At 45.8% G+C, this 18,911-nt stretch overlaps 1 protein-coding gene across 1 annotated transcript in view; it reads right to left on the bottom strand.

Moving 5' to 3' along the window:
* Positions 1-9,635, bottom strand: part of PARVB (parvin beta) — a gene marked incomplete at its 3' end in the record, with an annotated part of 64,796 nt that extends 55,161 nt beyond the window's left edge. The window contains exon 1 of the mRNA XM_082000697.1: positions 9,292-9,635. Within this exon, the coding sequence (XP_081856823.1) occupies positions 9,292-9,406 (115 nt within the window). The 5' untranslated portion in view covers positions 9,407-9,635. The remainder of the gene's footprint in view (positions 1-9,291) is intronic.
* Between the last annotated feature and the right edge of the window lie 9,276 nt (positions 9,636-18,911).

The raw sequence follows: 18,911 nt of genomic DNA, 5'->3' as shown, positions 1-18,911 counted from the left end.
CTGGAGAGATTGCTTCACCACTGACTTGTAGCTGTGCAACACAGAGGTTCCTGTTCCCACATCCCTTCCATGCTGAGCCCACCACCAAAGAGAAATGAGGGTCACTGTGACCCACATGAGAACTGCTGGTTTAGATCCCACACACACAGCCTCTCCTGCGATGGTGGGGATGGCGTGCACCCACACGGAGCGGCTTGTCCTGTAGCAGAGATCCCAGGATCCAGCGCTCCTCCCGAGAGCAGCCTGGAAGAGCCCCCTGAAAAGCGGGGCTCTCCCACTGCTCACCCTGCCCCTCCTTCCCTCCCACCTCCCTCCTCCTCACCACAACACACGGCACACTTCCCTTCACCACCCACCCCTCAGCCCAGGGCAAGAAGCACGGATGCAGCCCGTGACAACAACCAGAGGCAGGTACACCGCAGCCGCTGGGACGGCACGTCAAGCAAGGGCCAGTCCATGTACGCCATATAGAACCCGGGGGAAAACCTGCCACAGACGTGCGTACTTCGCAAGTTAAACAACTCTGACAACTTGTTGATTTTGCCGTGCCCTGCGGAAAAAACCCCAAGCTTTGTCAGTGACAATGCGCATGTGTAGCACATTTTACAGAGCAGGCAGAGGACATACGAGGGAGGGGATGAGTGACTACCAAAGTCACCACGCAGAAGGGCTCAGTTAGAGGGCTGTGGAGAGCAAGGCATGTGGACATCATGACAGCTGATCAGAACAGAGCCCATGCCATCAGTCATGTCCAGACACTGGCACAGGTCAGATCTCTCTCTGGATCCACCTGGTTGACTTTCAAGCAGCTGGCTTCTGCAACAAAATACCCGGATCCCATTAGTTCAAAGAACCTGGATGTTTGCTGAAGTCACGATTGCTACAATGAGCAGAGTTCAGCACAAGGAAAAACCCTTGGGAAACAAGCCTTCCCTTCCTCCTGTCCTGCTGGCCTCCAGGCCTCCTGAAACGACTGTGAGGAGTTTGAGGGCTGGCCCTTAGCCTGCTGCTGCAGTGAAGACCTTGCCCCACTGGCATACGTATGTGGACAGACTGAAAATGCTGAAAAGGGAACAAGACTCCAGGGTTAAGGCAGCATGCACAGAGCCTCTTGCATTACCAGCAGCAGCAAGAGTGACAAGGATCACAAACAGTTGATAAGTGAGGCAGAAAATTCCTCCTCCTTATGATACATGTCAGTGTCTCTCTATGGTCATATGTCCCTGTCAAGACATCATGTCCCAGGAACCCTGACACAGACGACCTCTCAGGTGTGTATCTGCAGGCCAAGATTTCTAGTGGTGCCCAAGAGATTTGTACACTCGACTCCCTTTGAAAACTAACAGCAATTTGGCATCCAAATCCCTCACAAGCAGCTCTGAAGTACCAGCTACACTGTCTTCCGCAGCTACAAACTGGAATCTCCTCAGCTATGTCCATGACACTTGCATGCATCAGGTACACACACTAAATTTCCTTCCCAGTTGAACAGCGAAGCTGTAACTGCTAAAACACGAATTCCTGCAACCAGCAGACTCTGCCTCGCACTGGTCTTGCCACAGACCACATAACCCCAGATCCCTTAGCAACAAGTTGTTCTGACATGCTTTCGCAATGGAAAGAGCTTGCCAGCTAATCCCCCAAATCTCCTAACATCAAAGTTTGATCCAAAGCTCAAAGCAGTGCACTGGAAAACTCCACTAGCTTCATCTGTTTTGGGATCAGATGGTCTGTAAAAGTTCTTAAAGTGCATAAAAAGACATTTAGCACTGTTATGCATAACTAGGCCAGATCTTCTGGACTCCTGGTCGTATTGGCGACGTGCAAATCAGAAGGATTAATTTATATTAACAAAGAGATCTTAAAGGTGAGAACTCTTAAATAAAGTAACAAGTATTTAAGTCAGTATGATATAATGCATTGCAGAACGCAGCCTGATCTCCCTGCACAGCCCCACCAGCAGGACCAAGAACCCCCCTTCACACTGTCCAGCAGAGAGCATCTATGCAGACTTTGCATAAAGTCGTGCCTTTGCAGCTCCCCCCATTCATACCAGGTCCACACACAGCCCTCCATACATCAACCTCTCACAGGGATCACCCTCATGCTCCTCGAAACAGAAACAGCCAGATGCCAGCTTCTAGAAGTTTCTCCCAAGATATCAGCATTAATAAATCCTTTCGAAGAAATGAAAACAGGTATCATTGAACAACTGCTTTTAAGTAAGGGTAGACTTTAAGAAGAAAAGGAGTCCCCTTCCAAATCCTTGCATTAGTACTTTTAAGAAATTCTAAAATCTGGTTTTGGAAAATTAGAAGGTTGATAACCACCTTACTAAGGTTTTATGATGCAACATAACAATGTTCTCACAATGAGTTTTACATTAATGACTGCAACTCTGAATGCCCAGCAATGCCCAGCTGCATTGGGCGAACCATCCTAGCCTAGCTGAAGTTACAGGAGAAAAACACAGGGTTTATGACACAATTAAAAGGATGATTCCTGTACATGTAAAAGTTCATTTTGGTTGGGATGCTGACACAAACTATGTCCACAGTAGAGCTTTTACCAGAATAGAACAGCGTCAGAACCCAAACTGTCACTGCTCTGTCAAGGAAAGACTGAAACCAGACCTTGTCAGAGGTACGCCTGAGCCCTACAGGAGAAACTTAGCAATGAGGCTACACAGGTTCCAACTGGAAATTTAGGTCTCTGTGTTTAAATTAGTAATAGAAAGGATAATAAATCGAACGTAAATTTGCATATGTCTGCACACAGTCTTTCTATGGATATATACACATCTAAAACAGTATGTAGCTTCAATACAATTATATGCAAATTCCCCTCTCAGAAAGCAAGTAATTCTGCTTAACCACCACCCATCTCATCTTCTGTTTGGATATTTCACCAGCAGTAGCCCATTACAATGCACAAACACGGTTCCACAGCCAAGCATCCTCTCAGGCTGCAGCAAACATACTTCTGTGAACCAGGACAACAGAATTAGACCCTACATACTTTGTATTTGTCTCACCATCTGACTAAGAATTCACTGCCACATACTATGAGCATGGAAAATAAGTTAAGATGGGCGTGAGCTCCCACACCAGTCTACTGAAAGGAAAAGCCCTAAAAATACATTGAGTACCAGGTCAGGAGATAATAAGAAGCAACCAGTTGAAGCTTATCTCATCTTGTACCTCAAGGATCTGCGAGAGGCAGATTTGCTCATGAAGCTTCCTGTTGGGTGCGAAATACCACAAGACTAGCCAGCACCCTGCAAGTTACCTGGCACTTCACCGCCACTCAGAAATGCAGACATGCCTCAGGACAAAAGCTAGAATGCAGGCACCACATCAGTAGCACACCTCCATCCTGAGCTTTCTAGGCACCAGGTGAATGCCCAAGTCCCAGTTCTTCCACATCAGAGAGGTTAGAGCAATTACTCCAACAGTACTAGTTCGTAAAGTAGGATTTATCATGCACAGCCAGCATGAAATGCAATCTGCAATGGCCGGGAATGGTTGTGCCTGGGACAAATCCCAGGCACGAATAATAGCACCAACATGAGTGCCACCTGCAAGGTGAATGAAGATTGAGTTAGGCGTGCCTTACAGCTTTACATTTTTTTAAGATCTATCGAACAGGCATCTTTCAGCATCATTTTAAAGCTAAATATGTTTGTTAGAAGTCTCAAGCAGCCACTGGGCAGTGGCTAAAGCAATGGTGCAGCGCACCGAGATAGAGGACTTAAATTTTTTGCAGTCTGTTTACACAGATATACCTCTGAAGACTGCATTAACAGACAGAATTAAAAAGCGATTGTAACCATTTTCAGTATACTGTATTCAAATGAAAGATGAGATCCACTTTCTAAGCAAGTCCAATTCTCCTATCCTGCTGTGTTCAAGGGGATGACTTACAGACTTGAGATGTGCTCATCATTACAAAGGCAATGAAGTAGACCTGGTTTTGAACCTCTTTTCCCGCCAGAGATCAATTACCGGCACAAGCAGGCCCATCAGTTTCAAAGGAATGATAAAGAAACAGTTTCCTCCAATGTAATTCTGCTGTTGAGGTTATTTCCTCATGTTCTTCCCTCCAGAAAGCCCATGTAGATTGGGCAGTAGGAGCAGTTCCACCTGAACAATTTGGAGATGGGTTTTAGTGCATGTAGAGCTGCGGGAAACAGGCAGATTGTATAGCACCTTCGCCTAAGGATCACAGCACCAGAGAGGACTCAGGAAATACCCCCTGGCTTTGTCACTGGCTTGCCAGATGACCTTGAACAAATCACTTCCCCTCCAGCTTTTCTCCCTGCAAAACAGAGGCAAGAACTGCCACCTTTCTCTCGGAGAAAAACTTTGCCATCTAGTGAAATACACGTCTACCAAGCTAGTTACCAAACTGGTGTGCCCACAGGCAAATGCAACAGCAAACTTTTCACAGACGTGCCATCTCACTGTTACGCTGAGCCACAGACCCCAAGAACAATACTTTAACCTCCCTTGATATGTGCAGAACCTTCATATTATTCAGCTGCTGTTGCAACAATTCTGCCCTCTGCAGCACTGTCATGCCTTTTCTTTTCCCTTCTTCCTATTGATTTCATCAGGCACAACAAATTGCTGTTTTCTGGAGCAGTTTCCTCACCCCTATTCCCACCCTCAATCGTGTCACTGGGAAACAACACTAAGCAATTAAGTCTGTTGTATTTCTCTCACTGACTCCTCCATATAGGCTATATATACACACATACACAGATACAATAATAGAAGGTTTATTCAGCCAAACACCTGCTGCCCAGACCTTTCATACAGTCTGTTATGAGAAAAAGAAAACAAAGTAGGCAAGGAGAGAAGTTTGCAGCAACCCCCCTCCTTTATTTCAGCACAAAGACATGACTCTGACCCACAGGAAAGGGGAGATTTTCCTTTACGTTCCTTTTACAGATGGAGATGAAACACAGCACTACCTGAAACAGTATCTTTTACAGCATCTGAAAAGAAGATAAGGGATCATCTGCCTTACAAACTGTATCCTGCTCTGGTTTCCCAATAGTTTCCCAAGGTATTAAAGCAGATTTTGGAGCTCCTGAACAGGTGTGCTAAAGTTTAGTAAGCACATTACAGATGTGGCACATCCTGAAAGCCAAAGATACACCAAGACAGAATCATGTTGCAGAAACACGACGCAAACTTAGATTTTTGCAGATTTCCACATAGCCTAATGGGGTGCGAAGTATAAACGAAGGAGTGGCAGAAACACTGAAACAAACACATCCCGCTTTCCTAAGGATGTATGTCATGACTGACTGTAACATTTAAGAATGCAGTGCTCTTCCCATGGACATACCCTTTCTCCGGTGGTTTCCCTCCCACCTGGGCTCTCTAGTAGCGTGTAAGGGTTGAGCTCATCTACAGGTTTTCCCACGTGTAAGGGCTGAGCTCATCTACAGGTTTTCCCACTGCGGGACTCTGCTACTTTCTGTACTCATTAGTCACTCATTTTGATACAATCTGCTGTCATTTAATTATCCTTAAGACCAATAGTTTTCTCTCGGGGACATTTTTAGCCAAACTATCAGATAAAAATACTCCTGGGAAGGAAGAGGAAGGGAGGAGCCAAACAGACAGTGAGATCACCCACCCCATACTCCCTTAGGAAACTAGGGTAAAAACGGCTCCCCCATGAACGACAGCGGCTGCTGTTTCTTCTAAGTCAGGGCTGCCTAGTAAGTCAGTTCAGCCATAAAAATTCAGAAACATAAATACAAGGTGTAATAGCGTAAAGCAGAGGTTCAAGATAGAAATTCAAAGGCTTCCTCAAACAGTTAAGCAACCCATAGAATTTGACTTAAAACGTTGACGAATTTGACCTGAGGTCTTAACCCTACCTCACCTACCGGCACCCACTTACAAAGCACTATGTCATGCCATACTGCTAAAGCAAGAGCAGCAGGAAAGCTTGTTTACATGCTATGGCAAATACTTTAATTGCTGCCACAGTGACTATCACCAGTGCACCTAGTAACCTTATTTATCCTCCCGTCATATGGTATGGTATGAGCAATATGTATGAGCTTGGTCATACCTTAACATACCATACCATACCACACCATACCATCATATGGTAAATAATGGTATGAGCTTACACTGGCCGCCCTGATAAGCCTAATGAACACTCCTCTCCCGATATAACGTCTCTAAAAATAGACTGCAGCATGTTATAAAGTAGTTAGCCAAAAAAGTCTTTACATTTCGTTGCTTATAGGTTGGTAGCCACGCTTTATGGCTATGTATGACACGGCTGCCACCCATGATTAAAAAAAGAAAACCGCGTAAGTAACCAACAAAAACTTTTTCAGTGTCTTTGTAAGGATCTCTGGGCTGTGTGACTCAGAAGTTGTGCATACAGATGAAAACGATTAATATAACCGGATTACAACTCTTGCACAGACCAGGTTAAAGGTCATTATATGAATACAGCTGAGATGGTGATAGAAGGCCCATATTTACACCACGATAAAAAAGACAGGCAGTGAAAGCAAGAAGTATTTACAAAGAGCCCTCTGGCTTGCTTGCTTTTCATGCTGTTAGACGGCGAGGAGAGAAAAATTTTTGGTTGTGGCAAACGAGCAGCCAGCATTTCCATTTGCTATTGTGGAGAGTAGTTGATGGAAAGGGCAGTGTTCAGTCTAGGAAGATGACTCTGACCTCTGCTGGTCCCCTCAGAGAAAACCAGCAGAAACCTCCTGAAGGGAGGGAAGGAGGAGAACTACCAAGGCAGAGCAGTTCCCAAGCACACAGGACAAGTCGACCACATGGCTCCTACATGGTCTATCAACTCCTTCAAGGAACACACCACTCAGATGAGCTTCCAATTTACTTCTGCTTCACACTCACATACCAAGATTCCATTTCTAGCCCTGAACTGTGCTCCTGCAGCTGCCCAAGTCTTACCACAAGCCATGGACCAGCCTCTCTCCTGCTGGTGCTGACCTCACCCCACCACCTCATCCCTTGGCCTCCTCCAGTTTCACAGCCATGATCTGGACAGCCTGCGTTTGAGAGCTATCCCACTGGGCGAAGAAAATGCAAACTGTGCCTTCCTCAGGCCTTAAAACTTCCAACGGAGGAAAACGTAAAAGAGTAATAAGCTGCTTCCCCTTACAATGAAGGGCCTCAGCAGCCTGCAGCAGTGTGTCACACCCAACGGGTGGCTCCACAGGCTCGCAAACAGTCTTTCCTCCCTTCACATTTTCAGACTGGAAGGAATAACCAAACTATAAGCTGCGTCACATGTTTCAGTTTCCTCACCATCGCACTAGCAGAAGTGTAACTGCCATGCTTTGTATTGCTGCAGCAGCAGTTTCTCTCTAAGTACCAAGGGCAGTGACCAAAACGGGCCCTTTCATCACCAAGAAGAGCCGCTGCCACAAGAGTAGGCAAAATAATGGGCAAACTCAGCAAAACGAGTGGGCCGCCCCTGCCAAAAGCAGTCGCCTCAAAAACATCGCCTCGTGATGCCGAAATTTCTCGTTTAAGAACGGACGCTGCCAACCTGCTTAAGCTTAGAAGTCACTTTTGAATGAAATACGCTCTTTCAGAGCGTGTGGTTGGCATCCCCCGCTGGAGATGAGTTTTCTCCACCATCTTCCTTCAGAAGCAAATGAGATCTCAGCAAGGCACGACCGCTTCTGCTGCTCCTCAGCAGAACCACGTCGGAGAAACTTGATTAAAAATAGATAATAAAGGAAATACCAGTAAGCCACACCAAAACAGCCAGCAGAAGGAAAAGGAAGCAATTTCCTTGAGCCAAGTTTTGAGGCCAACTATTTTTTAAATATTAAAAAGGTGCCTTCTAAATGTTGCTGGCAATTAATAGACTCAATATGGGTAAAACATGTGCTCGCTCAACAACCAGCTGAAGAGAGGCTGAAACTTGAATTACGTCCCTACCCTACACCCATCAGATACTAGAACAAAACCAAGGCCCATTTTAACAATTGCATTAAAGCGTAAGACAAGGACACCCAGATTTTCTGCTAGCAAACAGCAACAGTCTGGGGATAACACACAGGAAGAGTTTCTCCGCAGAACCCGGTATTTGGTCAGTCAGGGAAGCAGAGGAGGACAGAGTACGTGTTCCTCAGAGGACACAACACTCAGGGGAAGGGTACGCTTTGCGTATACAGGGCTGGACTGTCTTTATCTAGCCAAGTGGCAAGACGCCGTCTCCCTATCTACAAAAAAGAAAAAAAAAAAAAAGAAAAGCCGCGTTGCTTCAGAGTAAACAGCGCTATCTCCGCACGGCCCCTGGTGCAAGCAGGCGGCTGTGAGAACGCCTCGCACGCGTGCCCACGTGAGAAAGCCATGCCAAGGATGCAGCGCCAAGGCAGGCCCGGGCAGCGGTGGGTGTGTGGCGGGGGCTGAGCCACCCCAACAGAGGTGCTGGTGGTCCAGTGGGCTCGGGCTGAGGCAGCTCCCCCAGCCTCCCTGCACCGAAGGTGGGGGCCAACGCCTCCCTGGCCAGCTGGCACCGACCACGACAGCCCAAATGAAGACGCTCGATATACCCCGGTATAACGGTACCCATGCAAAATCTGGGTGCTCGAGGGCTAAGCGTTTTTGCTGAATATATTTGGTTATGAAAAACATTCTGGGCAAACTACCTACACCAACATAACGCCTATGGATGAAGCAGGCCTGGAACGAAACATGGGTGGATTTAAATTGCTCCCTCGTGGCTTCCTCAACTCTCAGACTAGAAAAAACGCCGCCCACAGTCTCCTGGGCCACCACAAGTTTATTTTACGGCAGAGAGCAGCTTCGGGGGTTTCCTTCCCAGCAGCGGGACGTACAAAAAGGGGAGCCGGGAGGCGGCGGAGCAAGCTGCCAAGCCCGCGGCCGGCTCTGAGGCGCGCCCGATGAATGACCACCCTGCACCGGCGCGCGGCGGGAAGCGCCGGGCGCTCCCGGCAGCCCCCCGCGGCCAACCGCCCCCTAACCGTCCGCCCGCGGCGCCGTGGGCCCCGCAGGGCGCACGACGCCCCCTCCCGCCGCCGCCCCCCGGCGGGGGGCAGTGAGCAGGCACACCGGGCCCCTCCCCAGGCGGCGCTGACCCCGCCGGAGGGTCTGGCGAACAAAGGAGGTTTCTGCCCGCAGCCTGCCGCCCACCCCCACCGCAGGCTTCCCGCCGAGGGACGGGATGGGACGGGACGGGGGAGCTGCTACAAGTCACCCCGGTCGAGTGCACTTTCCTTCCTCCCCTCCACGCGGGCGAACTCACCCTCCTTGGCTTTCTTCTTCCTCGCCAGCGTCCCGCCTAGCTTGCCCAGGAACGACTCGTCTTTCTTCATCCTGTGGGGCCGCAGCGTCGGGGATCGGACGGGCGCGGCGGACATCGGCTTTGCCGGGGTTGAAGGGGGTGTCACCGGGGGAGCCTGCTCGAGTCCTGCCCGATCCCTGCCCTGCCTGGGGACTGAAGCGGCCGGCGGAGCCGAACAAAGCCCGGGAGCGGGTGAATCACCCGGCTAGCCGCCACGGAGCGGGGAGAGCCGGCAGCGGGAGGCGGGGGGTGGGCGAGCCGGAGCCGCACGGAGGGCAGGGGGCGGGCTGGGAGCCGCTGCCGGCGGCCACAGCGCCCTGCCACGGCCTGGAAGTCCGCGGGAGGCGGGGGCGGGCCGCCACCCCGGCCCGGCCCCGCGGCCTGGGACGCCCGCCGAGGGGCCGCGGGGCGGTGACCTCCCAGGGGAGCCGGCGGGGGTCAACCCCGGGCTCGCGGGCACTCAGCCGGCCTCAGGCAAACAAGGGGGTTTCTCCCGTGGAGAGCCGTGCGGTTCCCCTGTCAGCCGCGCTACGAGGGCCGAGGACAAGGGCTGGGGGCGGAAGGGCCGCAGCTACGTGTGTGCGGTGGCAGCTTGGCAGGGGGCTGCAGCACCCCCGGCCTCGCACCGGGGCACCCATGAGGGTGGAGAAGTGGTGGGTAAAAAACATTGCAGAAAATCGGTCGCAGCCAGACCAGAGGACAAAATTGAGGGCAAACTTTTAGCGTATGCCATTTGTCAGGGCTCTGCTTAGAGGTTTCACGCTGGCTACATTCAGATTTGCCTTGTAATTTTGAAGCCAAGCACGTCTTTCTGTCAGACTAACCTGCCTTCTCCTCCTGGCAAGTTGCCCGTTAGGTTTGGCATCTCCCTTGAAGTAAGGTTGTGGAGAAGGGGGCCGCAGGCTCCACTTTGCCAAGCTTACACGCACAGAAGCCCACGGGCCCCTCGGAGAGGGAAGCCACCACCTCCCAGGTCTCTGAGCACTGCCGCCACCATAAGCATTGTGTATGCACACAAAAATGGCCAAAACCAGAAAGTTGGTTTTGATCCCACCAAGAGAATTTCGTACTATTTATCATTTTACAGTGCCCGGGAGCATGATAAGGGCTTTCGTGGAATACACATTAAAAACAGATCCTAAAGAGTTTCTAGCATTAGGCTCTGATCCTGCAGTCTTACACACATACTTAACTTTCAGCCCCTGAAGTGTTCCCATTGACTTTAATGAGACTACTGGGTACCTGAAGTCACACACATGCCTTCGGCTGTGCCCCTGCAAGTGGTTCCCCATCAGCAGCCCTTGCCCTGACAAAGAACCGCATTTAAATCAACACTACTTGGCGCAGGGTCTGCACATGCAGCTTACAGGACAGATTTTCATGCTTGACTTGACACAGAAGTAACACTACAGGACATATCCAGCGGGTAAAATAGCAGAGATACTTTTCCGAGGGTGTAATTTCACAAGAGATTTAACTCGAGTTAATCCCCCCTGTCACAAAGACCTACTCTTGTCCCTCATCTTCAGCTGCTCGTTGCTTTTCAACAAGCGCTTAGGCAACTGATTAACGCCCCCCCCAAACCAAAACCAAAACCACCCTGCCCAGCTTTCCGATCTGACTGAGCATAAAGTCACCCAAGTGCAAGTGCCAGCAGAAGGGAAGTGGAGGGAACACCCTTTCGAACAGCAGCGCAGACTTCTATGCTGGATATATGATGGAAAGATGACTTATTTTGAGTAGACATTAATTGTTTGGGGATCCAACTCTAAGTACATTGAAGAGTGAACACTAAATTTTTTTAAGTGATTTTTTTGTTTTTTATGATGATGCTTCCAGAGAAAGGTGCCAAACTGGACTAACACATTTTAATCCAACTTTGCAATTATAAAGACAGTACCAAAGAACAGGGAGGGTAGTGCTGCTGTCAGTGGCAGGACAGTGGATACGAGAAGTTCAAATGCTTTTTAAGAAGAGCTACGCATTTCAGGAGTGGGCCGTGCAGTCCACCAGCCGAGGCACGGCAGGGAGCTTTCATCAAGGGCCTGTAACCCTGTGGTCACAGGCCCAAGGGACCCACTGTGTCTGCCGAGAATATGATACGACTCAAAACAGGACAGAGCTGCCATAAATTGCAGGGAAAGAAAAAGCTGCAAAACACGCAGCATTTAATGAGAATGCCTTTTCATTAAGTGAGACAGAAGCAGTGGAGGATTCTTCAGAATACAAACCCAACACAGACGGGCACTGGAACTGGAATGTGAATTTTTGTCCAAAGAGGAACACAGCACAGAACACAGTTTTGATTTTGCCTGAAAGTGTTCTTAAGAAAAGAGACTAAGTGTTTTGCATTTTTGTGTAACTGCTGTTAACAGAACGTGGAGCAGTTTCTAAATATAGAGATACTGTTAAATTTACCTACGTTGCATTAAAAAAACCTGTATATTTTTGTATGAAATCTGTAAATTTTTGTATAAAAATATTTTGCTTTTCCCCGTTGAAAGTGATTATTAACACAATAGCTAATGAAAGATTCAAGAAAACAATGCTTGCTCACCTGTTTCTCTAATAGGGTTTCTTTCTGCATTTGAGCCATAGGTTTGCCTTATAGGCTTACACCTTACAGGTGTTTTGCAAATCAAGAGGAGAGTGGCAAACAGACAAACACTGTTTCAAAGCATAGAACTGAGGGCTAGTCACAGGTTTGGAGTAGGACCTGCAGCTACTTTTAATATTCACCTTTAATGGATTAGATTTCAAGTTTATAACATACCTCTGCTCAAGTTGCCTCCTGCTCCAGCACAGCGAGGTTATGAAGTCACCCGCAGCACCACCGTGCATCACTGGCAAAAGCAACCAAGAAATGGGAGTGCTGAGTTTCTATGTCTCAGAAGTCCTGCATTGCAGGGAACTTGGACCAGGATTCCTCATCAGATTAATGACCAAGTATTTCCACATCCATAATTTCCTCCAGCCCCATGCTACCATTACACTATGTGTTACCACATCATTTAAATATCTCACAAGATAGTATATACTGTGGATTTTGACATAATGCTGACTCCCACTGGCTGTGCAAGCAGCATTAGCTGTTCCTGCAAGCCAGGTTTCTTGTGGTCTGCTCCACCAGCCAGGCTGCCAAGTGGTGATCCTGCCCTCCTGAGCTTCTCCATTCAGGAGCCCTGGGAACACTGAGCTTAGAAATGGACTAGTGGCAAACGAAAATCTCAGGAAATCCTGGGCAAAGCCTCTCTGGCTTCTCTAAAAACCAGCAAGGCAAAACCAAAATTGTAACCATACCGTGCTTAAGAACTTCAGGGAACACAGCAAGTCCCAGTGTACATTAGGGCAGTCCCTCACCTCTGGCCCAAACCTGAGTGCAACACATACAGTGACTCTAACTGATCATGGAATCCATCATGGAAACAATTACAAAACTTCACTATTTTGCTTGTGTCAAAAGCAGTGAGATTTATTATGAAGAACATAGAAACGAGGCTTACCCTGGCATCATTGCATCACCAGTGCGTTCTGCACATCTTCTAGCTGCCAGTAGGTCTAGCCCCCAGACCAGACCAGTGGTGCCCACCTCTTCTTGCTGGGGTACTGTAGACTACAACGAAGGCTCCAGGCACCTGAGGAAATGACCTTTGCTGACCAAATCACTCATTCCGCCTATAGCCCATGTCCTGTCTCGGAGGGATACAAAACTGTTTCATAAAAATGACGACCCATATGCAGCCCTAGTATGTAAGTGGCACTGCCCAGAATGAAAAAACTACTCTGTCAAGTTTAGGAGCTGCAGAAGCAGAAGATGATGCCAGATACCTTTAAGGGCTCAAGTGATAAATTGATGTGCAGATAAACATGCCCTGTATTTGCAGTCTAATTTTAAAGCATAATTTCTTGCTTTAAGCACTCGTCAGTAAGGTATCCTGAAACTTACACAAGATCTATTTTCTCATTCCTTCCCAAAGTTTCTCCTGATTTCAGAAATCAGTAAGTGGAAATTCTGCTTAAGACATTGGTTATAACCTCAACTTCTCTTCCTGTTTCCTTGGAAAGTCCCAAACCTGCCAACGGCTTTCAGTTCTGATCTAGTTTTATTGCAAGATACGAGGAAGCATCCTGTGATCAATGGTGCATGGGGAAGGGATTTTACATGGGTCTGTCTGCACTACATGTTTAACACATAGCTAATGCAAGCTGCAGTGACCACGCAGTCCCAGCGCCGTGTTCCTGTGTACTGAGCACTATGATATTCTTCTCACGTGCTCACCTCTTCCCTAACCGGCTCGGAATTTCTTTAAAGGTTAATGCTGCACCAGGACACTCATGCCCTGCTTCGTTACAGAAATGTTTGCTTTAGCTCATAGATTAATGCTGCTTTTAAAAACCTGTGAACTTTATGCTATGCCGACTTTGGAATGCGTAGAAAACCTAGAAGTTAAAATGGAGCAGATTGATCTTAACTAGACAGCTCACTGCCCCAGCTTTAGTCAAATAACCTCCTCCCGGCAAATGCTTGATCTTTATACCTCACAACAAGGTAAGCCTGTCTTGTGTTTGCCCATACAGGCAATGATGCTGATTATTTTTTATTGATACTGCTTCTTTGGAAGAACAAATAAATTCTATTTCCTGAAACAACAGTGCGTTGCCCACACTGTGAAGACTTAGACTGTAAGTGAGAACTTACCAAGGCTGGGATCAATACCAGTTACAAATCCGCCTCTCACTTAAATGATTTTGAGGTTTCAGGCTATACCTAATGAATGATTTATGTTGCTTTCCTGTGCAGGAGGGAGTTCCTTCCTGTGCTCTTGCTCGTGGACAAACTGGATTATCAAGCCAAAAACTTGAGCTATTCTACTTTGTTCAAATACCTACGCTTCAACTATTACACATTTTTCTAGTGAATATTTCAACCCTTGGAGTTGCTAAGGAGATGCACAGCCAGTTTGCCACCCAGATTCATGTACGGTATGAATACATGCGTATTTCACACAGTTCTGTGTCTGCGTACCCAAAACCACAGCCGCCACACTCCTTCAGAGTCAGGTGTGCCAGTCAAGTGTGTTGTTGCAGCGTTTAACAGCAGTAGTGCCACCACTGCGAGTGTTGAAAATTTGCATGATTTCTTAAATAATTTAATTCAAATAGAGCTCCTCCAGCTTTTTGGGGGAATGCTCTCAAAATCCTCAGTGGTGGAAGTTACATGACCTGAGACTTGCGTGTACAATACAAACACTGATAGTAAAATCAACTCCCATGTAGCAAATGTGCCCAGGCAAAGAACAGGCACACATCGCATCCACAGAGAACAGCAGTCCTTGCACTGTTGTAAGTTAACGTTACAATCAGTATGTCAGGAAAATAGAAAAAAAATTAAATTAAAAAAAAAGGTACACAGAAAGACATCGGTTAAATTGCCCATATCATATAAGGTTATTATACATTTTTTCAAAATTAAATCATTAGCAAGGACGTCAGCTGCATTCTGCAGGCACAAGCCAAATGAGACACTTTACAAATGCAAGCTCCATTTTCAATGCATCAAAAATAACCTGAATCCGTATCAAAAACACTAGTAACACTAAAACACACATAAATGTTGATCTGCAACAGGACTAGCAGAGTGGATGTTTTCATTTCATAAAATTCATATTGAAGTCTTAGATTACTTTTAGCTTTAAGGCAGTGTGGAAAAAGTATTTTATCCAGCCTCTGGAGGGGGAATAAACATCAATCAGCTCTCATACCTGATTTTTTAATGAAATTGTAATCAGAAAATCTGTGAGTACAAACTTCAAGCAAGAACGCACACAAATTAGTTCAGAAGCTATACACACAGTCCCAATCACATAAAACTTCACTGACTCAAATATAGCACTCAAGATGTAATGACTTACAAGCAAGTATCCTTTAATAATTGAAATAAAACCACAAATAGATCCATTCACCTCTGACTTTGATGCCTTATCTATTTATAAAAAAATGCTTAAATTTGTAGCGTAAGTAGAAAAAGTATGTCAGCCTGTTGCAAAGTAAAAGGAGGCTGGGTTGTTTGAGAGAAGAGAGAGCCTACGGCAAAAGAAAGTAAAATTACACTTAAAAAAAAACAAAACAAAACCCGGAGTCATTCTGAGTCACATCACGGTGGTTCAAACAAACAGTGCTCTTCTAAGTAGGAAATGAAGAGCTTCTATCAGTGCTTTCATCAAGTGTGTGTTAGTCTTTAACAATTTAATGGGCTGATGGCCATTAAAAGTGACACAGCTGCTGCTGCACAAGTTGAATGGCCTTCAGTTTGAAGTGCGTATTTTGTCTAGAGACAAGTATGAAGGCAGCCAGCTGCGTTATTCCTTTAAACCTTCCATACTGAATGAGATACCAGCACTCTACATCCCAGAAAACTCTCTCTGGTACCCTACCTCTCATCAGGGATGAGGCTCCTGTGAGTGTATATTCATTAAGAAACCTGTCAGAGCATAAGCATGTCTTTTCAGAAATAGAGAATTATGCTGGAAAGATAAACCTAGTTCAAAACCTGTTTTTAATTTCAGCATCAAACCATTAGCTTTAATATTTAGCTGAACATTTAAAAGCCTGAATTCACATTTGCTCATTTTGACATTGCTCACCACCTTTTTTATAGAGGTTTTCTGTTTCCTCTACTTTAGCCTTATGGCATTTTACACTGCATTCAAAATTTTAGACTACATGAGGTTACTGTGATTAGATGTATCCCAGAACAATGACGACATTGAATATACAGCCTCTCATACTTCTTCATGTATTGAAGCAAAGCAAAACAACCCACTTTTTAAACTAGAAAATCATTACATACATTCTTGTTCTATTATGAAAATTCCTTTACTGATTTTTCTAAGACAATAGATACCTCATAGACACAAGACACTATTATATGTAATTTTTCTTCCTGGTCTACCAAATGAGTGAAAATGTTTTGGAGGGTTGGTGTTTTGGGGTTTTTTGTTTGGTTGGTTTTGGTTTGGTTTTTTAATAACATTATTTAATACTGAGGTAGAAATGTACCACTTAACTGACACTACTGATTTGCTTCAGAATAATTTCTATTATGTATTCTATTTCACTGAAAAACTTTTAAAAAGACAATTTATTCCATGCAGACATGAGCTCTACCAGCTGCAGACCAGGCTGCATTTTTTTGCTTAATGATGGAAGAAAGCCAAATGCTCTGGCTTGCACAGAATATGTCCAGCATAAAATCTCACCCCAATTAAGTTAAAATCATCCAAGAGCACTGCAGTTGCTAACAGCGATTTAGCACTGCTGTCATAAAACATACATTCAATTACGCTGTTTCAGAACCTTTCCATCGTAGAGAAGCTGCGTAAAAATCCTCCTGAAAAGGTTCACTACTGCTGTGGCTGCCAGGCTCTAGCCCTTTAAAGACAAGACAAGAATGGTAGAAGAAACCTACAATCCTATACACTCAAATTCTGTAATTTTAGGATGATTTTCTTACGTTATCCCATACAAAGTTCAGGATAATCTCCCAGACACCTGACCAACTCCTTAACATTCCCATGAAGGAGTAAGGTTTTTTTCCCCCCTGTAACATCGCAGTAAAAATTTATACTTTTTCATTTAACTGTTCACACACCCCAGAGAAGAGAGAGCCAACCTGACCCCCACTCACTTTTCTGTGGGCCTGTACGTTTTATCACACATGGGAAAGGAAGACTCTGAATGAAGACTCTGAAGACTCCCTCAAAGGGCACAACACGGACAGCAATTCTGACAAAACCAACGGGTATTTTGGGAAAGGTGGTAAGTATCAAACACTACTTGCTACATCCCTGCAGAGATGTCCATCAGCAGCAAGTACACACCTGTATTAAAGAAGGCAAAGAAGAGCAACAGCAAATGTACTTACTTTGAAGCATGCTTCTGTATTATCTATGTCAGCATTGCATTTTATTTTTAAAGCTTCTATTTTTAAATCAAATACAGTTATGCTCGTACCAACATGGCAGCAAACCTGCCCCTTACGTTCTAACAACCTCCTCACTACTTCTTCCACCTTCTCCCAAAGCTCCATAACAGCTTACTCATGAGCAGTACCTAATACCACCAGATTTCCCCAATATAAAGAACATTTTTTAGGTTTTTTAAGTAGGTAGAACAGCTCCAAGACAACACTTACTGTCTCAGAGCTGGTCATACAAATATTAGCCCTGCTCCTGAGATATTACTGTGTTCTTCTCACTGGCTCAGAGGCGTGCCCAATACAGCAACAAGACTGTAGAGTCCTTGTCCCTAAAAAGCCCTCCTTTCCTCCTCAGGTCTCTTTCAGCCCCTAGAAAGGACTGTAAGCAGTAAAGTAACAACACAGCTGAAGAAACTCTGCTTCAGAGGGTATTTGCAACCTCAGCACTGTTCACAGAAAATTAACAAGTCCACAAGCATGCGGACAGTCCTTTCAGGTGTACCATCTGGAGGCATTTGTCACCATCTTATTGTCCGAAACAGAGGCATGACTATAAAAAGCAAGAGCATCTCAACTACTCAGTAGGCAAAGCAATCTCCAAAACCAGCCATTTAAGCAAATACCATGCTTCTGAATCCCAGTTAGGACTGCAGGCCTTTCCTTATGCCTTTCATCCTTTCACAGACAAACTCTACGGCCAGAAATGCAGTCAGCCAAGATCTGTCTCTACGGACAGATCTGCTCCAGATCTGTCCAGAGCTGTCCTACCACTGAGTCTGCTTAGCACTACAGCAGCTTCTAGGGGGATTCCGATTTCTGTCTTATCCATTCTAATTACTAGAGCTTCTGCAAATTTCCAATGGAAATATAGGAATCAGATCAATATTCTAGAGAAGTAACAGCAACATCCAGATGTTGCTTCCAGAGGAGTGCAGGACTACTTTATGTACTGCAATAGCTTTTGTGCCCTTGTTATACGCTGTAAAAAAATGTTATCTTTCAATGTAGCGCAATACAGGTAGGGAAACAGTGACCCAGGTACAGGCTCATGTAACATGATTTTTCTCCCTTTATTCTCACTGGACGATTCTATGGTGTACGATACAGTGTGGTCAGTCAGCAGATGTGCTTGGAAGGCCTCTTCAGCCTTCAGCAGTTTGCCCCATTCACCCCTTATTTCTCATATAGATCACAGTTCTCACAAAACCTAATTGTGGACTAGGTGCTTCCTAGTGTGCAGACTGAGGTTCAAGCTATTTCTGTAGGCCTTCTCTAAGTAGGAAGACTACTATGCCCTCTAAAAAGACCTCCTGTTACTTGCTGAGTGCTCTCTCATGTAATATCAAAGTAGTACACTTGAGTAGCCTCTAGTAACAAACAATGTGCACAAAAAGGAGTTCTTAAGGCAACAAAATACATCTAATTTTATCAATAAAACCAAAATAAACTTTGAACTCCTAGGAGAAAATCCTAACAGTATTTCGGTATCTAAACATTCCCATTAAAAATATTTTTATATGTCAAAATTTAGATAGTGCTGGAGAAAAAACAGTAACATTTGTTGACATTCTTAACATAGTGCTGTATTTTATGTCATAACAAC

This window comes from Phaethon aethereus (genome assembly GCF_964289735.1).
Source record: "Phaethon aethereus genome assembly, chromosome: 1".
Taxonomy (NCBI): Eukaryota; Metazoa; Chordata; class Aves; order Phaethontiformes; family Phaethontidae; genus Phaethon; species Phaethon aethereus.
The sequence above is the reverse complement of the archived record's forward strand: the minus strand, read 5'-3'. Positions and strand labels throughout refer to the sequence as shown.